This window comes from Hippoglossus hippoglossus, chromosome 20 (genome assembly GCF_009819705.1).
Source record: "Hippoglossus hippoglossus isolate fHipHip1 chromosome 20, fHipHip1.pri, whole genome shotgun sequence".
Taxonomy (NCBI): domain Eukaryota; kingdom Metazoa; phylum Chordata; class Actinopteri; order Pleuronectiformes; family Pleuronectidae; genus Hippoglossus; species Hippoglossus hippoglossus.
In genome coordinates, this window is record NC_047170.1 from 5,253,043 (window position 1) to 5,256,889 (window position 3,847).

At 52.7% G+C, this 3,847-nt stretch overlaps 1 protein-coding gene across 1 annotated transcript; it reads right to left on the reverse strand.

Annotated features, from left to right (window-relative positions):
- Positions 1–718: 718 nt before the first annotated feature.
- fzd8a (frizzled class receptor 8a) lies at positions 719–3,568 on the reverse strand. The gene has a single exon (XM_034572745.1). The coding sequence runs from the start codon at positions 3,094–3,096 to the stop codon at positions 1,351–1,353; it is 1,746 nt and encodes a 581-aa protein (XP_034428636.1). The 5' UTR covers positions 3,097–3,568; the 3' UTR covers positions 719–1,350.
- Between the last annotated feature and the right edge of the window lie 279 nt (positions 3,569–3,847).

A 3,847-nucleotide genomic window follows, 5' to 3' on the forward strand; every position in this document is an offset into this window, starting at 1 on the left:
CTCCTAAGATGTGAGATCATGTGAACAGACCACCTGTGGGGCTTTCATTGCTATTTCAATATCATTCATGTCAAGGCCCCTGCACTCACTGACACAGCTTGAGCCGAGGGGAAAAGATGTTTCAATTCAGGCCCTTCGAGAGAGAGAGAGAGAGAGAGAGAGAGAGAGAGGGAGAGAAAAAACCCAAACACAAGACGCAGGGGCTCTGGCAGGTTTCAGCTCTGACAAATCCAGCAAAAAAAAAAAAAAAAAAGAGGGTTTCCATAATGCTCTTTCAATTGTGGGACGTCTATCAAAGCGTCCAAATGGGGACGTTTAGGGGGAACCTTGGCACATCAGACACCCACTCCTAATACACACCACCTTTTATTCTGGGGGCCGTTAAAAAAGAAAGATCAAAGTTTCCTGCAGATGAAAAGGGTCCGTTCCCTGCATTTATACCCCCCCCTCCCCATTCACCCACTCCCTCTTTTTGCTAAATTAAGAAAGCGGGCTTCGGCAGGCATGTGAAGAGGACTCTTAACAATTATGGAGATGCTCCAAACGCAACCCCTGCCTCTAATTACCGGCCTGTGATGGTTTAAAAAGGGGGCTTCCCTTTTAGCCAGGACCCCCTCAAAAAAAGCTGCTGTTTGCTGCTGCTGGTGACCACAAGTAACCACAGAGTGCGCCTGGAACTGCATGATGGGAAACACACCACAAAAGTTCCACATGTTACTCAGATTCATCACCATGTTTTATTGTCAAAATAAAGGTCATATTTGCTTTCTCACAAAAAAGAGACATCTACACTTTGTACAAATTTACAATAGCTTATAAAGTTTTTCTTTTTATACACAAATGTACACATTTTTACATAACTTTTATATAAATACATTTTGAAATTACAAAAAACTGAAAGACCCGTAAAAAATACTTGGGCACTATCTTAAGGCTTTTAATTTAAACTATCTTTGATGTGATTGAATGATACAATGTTATCTGGCACTATGGAGATAAAATGGTAATAATAATAATTAAAAAAAGCCAAATGCTCTTTGTGTGAAGCTCCTTTACGGACCAAACTGTCATGTAAGTAATGCCCAGTTTGCGTAAAAGCTTCCTGCCTGTACCACTAATACATATAAACAGGGAGGAATTAAGCTCTGTGAATGCCAGGTACATTGTCTCAACAGTTTCTCTCCCCCCCAACAGAGGTGTGTGTGTGTGGGGGAAAGGGGTGAGGACAGGGGGGGGGGGGGACACCTCAGCAGCAGTTCATTACAATGCAAATTGGTTAAGACAGGGAGTGATGGGTTATCTCCCAAACGATTAGCAGTCCACAATAAGGTCGCTTTTGTTTTTACGCACTCAAACCTGGGACAATGGCATCTGCTTGGGACAGGACACGGAGCTCGCCGTGCCCGACCTCCACGTCAGGCCCGTGCTCACGTCGCTGTACATGGAGCCGCTGGTGCCTTTGCTCCCCCAGCAGCACCGCGTGCAGAAAGTCCTCCACGAGTCCAGGGTCTTGCCGGACCAGATCCACACCCCGGACGTGATGCCCACCAGAAGGCACATAAAGTACTTTAACATAAAAACTGCATAGTCCGGACTCCTGCGGTCCCGCTCCAGTAAACAGTTGGAGCAGTTGTGCGTAATCTCCCAGCTCTGCCTGTTGTGCTGCTCGTAAAAGTAACACGCCACTATGATAGTCGCTGGCACCGTGTACAGCACCGTGAAGATGCCTATTCTGATCATGAGCTTCTCCAGTTTGTCAGTTTTGGTGCCACCTTGCTTGATGACGCTCCGGATCCTGAACAGGGACACAAATCCGGCCAGGAGGAACATGGTGCCGATGAATAAATAAATCACCAAGGGGGCGAGCACGAAGCCCCGCAGGTTGTCCAGGTTCTGGTTCCCCACGTAGCAGATGCCGGCCACCGAGTCCCCGTCCACGGAGCTCAGCGCCAGCACCGCGATGGACTTCATGCTGGGGATGAGCCAGGCGGCCAGGTGGAAGTACTGGGAGTAGCTCGCGATCGCCTCGTTGCCCCACTTCATCCCGGCCGCCAGGAACCAGGTGAGGGAGAGGATGACCCACCAGATGGAGCTGGCCATGCCGAAGAAGTAGATGAGGAGGAAGACCACGGTGCACAGCGCGGGCCCCGTGGTCTCGTAGTGGATGTGCTCCACGTCGAACTCCCGGTTGCACGCCACTTTCTCGTGCCCGGCGATGAGTCGCACTATGTAGCCGATGGACACGAACATGTAGCACGCTGACAGGAAGATGATGGGTCTCTCCGGGTACTTGAAGCGCTCCATGTCGATGAGGAAAGTGGCGACCGTGGCGAAAGTTGACACGAAGCACAACACGGACCAAAGTCCTATCCAAAACGCGGTGAACGCTCGCTCGTCGTGCGTAAAGTAGGGGTTGTGGCACGGCATGGCACAGTTCGGGATCTGTCCTGTTTTGACGCGGTTGTAAAGCGGGTGACGGTCCGTGTTCACCGGCACCATGGGCTCCAGACACTTGCACCCCGGCTCACACGGCGAGGCAGGCGGCTTGTATTTCCCAGGCGCGCCGGGTCTGCCGGGCTTAGTTTTCGGCGGATTGTAACCCTTACCGGGGTGGTTGGTGGGTTTGGAGAGCACCGGGGACACTGTGGTGGAGTCTGTCCGATTGTAATCCATGCACAGGGTGTCGGGGTTGCCCTGCACCGGCAGCAGGTCACACTTCATCCTGTCCGGCCAGGGGAAGCCGTACTGCCGCATGAGGGGAGCGCAGCCCGCCCGGGCTCTCTCGCACACGCTCCGGCACGGCGGCAGAGGTTTCTTGTAGTCCTCCAGGCAGATCGGGGTGTACATGCTGCACAGGAAAAACTTCAGGTCCGGGGAGCACTGGATCTCGACCAGAGGCCAGAACTGGTGCACCTCCAGTCCCGCCTCGTCCTGCGTGTCGTGGTTGAACTGGTTGGGCATGTAGGTGTAGTTGTAGCCGATCCCCTTGCACAGGGGCACGGCTATCTCCTGGCAGGTGATCTCCTTGGCCGTGGTGCAGCTGGATCGGGGCAGCAGAGCGAGGGAGAGGAGCAGGTAAATCCCAAACAGGTCCATGGTCTCCGGCGCGGCGCGGCGCGTCCCCCCTCTGCTTCTTCTGCTGCTACGGTACAAATAAATCCTCTCAGCCGCCTGCGCTTGGCTGCGCTCCCGCTAAACGTTGCGCAGCGAGCCCATCTCGCTCCTCTCGGGATCTCGCACGGAGTTGCGAGCGATGTGCAAGCCGTGTTTACTTTGGGGGCTGATGATGATGATGAGGAGGAGGAGGAGGAGGAGGAGGAGAGGAGAAAACGAGCCTTCAGGGCGGCGAGCGGCAGTCAAGATGGCTGAGAGATGAATCCAGCTTCTCCTGGAGGCTGCGCTCTGTATCCTCTGGTGTCCGAGTAAAAAACACAAAGTGCTGCTGTCCGACCCACAAATAGAAAAAACCGTGGGGCCTTGTTTCTTTCTTTCAATAAACACATCGACTACATTCAGTCGGCTCGTCCCACCTTAGTCCTGGTTCCCATACAAATCATCAGCCTGGGAGACTGAGCGCTGCCGATATATACCACGGCCGGACTGGCTCCACCTCCCGGGGCCGCTGCTCCAATCACAGAGCGGCGGGGGTGGTGCTTCACATGTGTCAATCATGTCTTTTTCTTCTTTACCCCAAATGTTTTGTTATAAGGCTCATGATCATATCAGCTCGTAGCCAGAGTCTGTGGCACAGGGATGTGGATGACATGGAGAACACTGCGACGCATGGTTATGTACAGCTGATGATTCATAAAACACTCCCTGGAACCATATAAACCCATTTATATCA

Excerpts from the sequence above, each read along its gene's own strand:
- fzd8a (XM_034572745.1), bottom strand. The coding sequence starts at position 3,096 with ATGGACCTGTTTGGGATTTACCTGCTCCTCTCCCTCGCTCTGCTGCCC.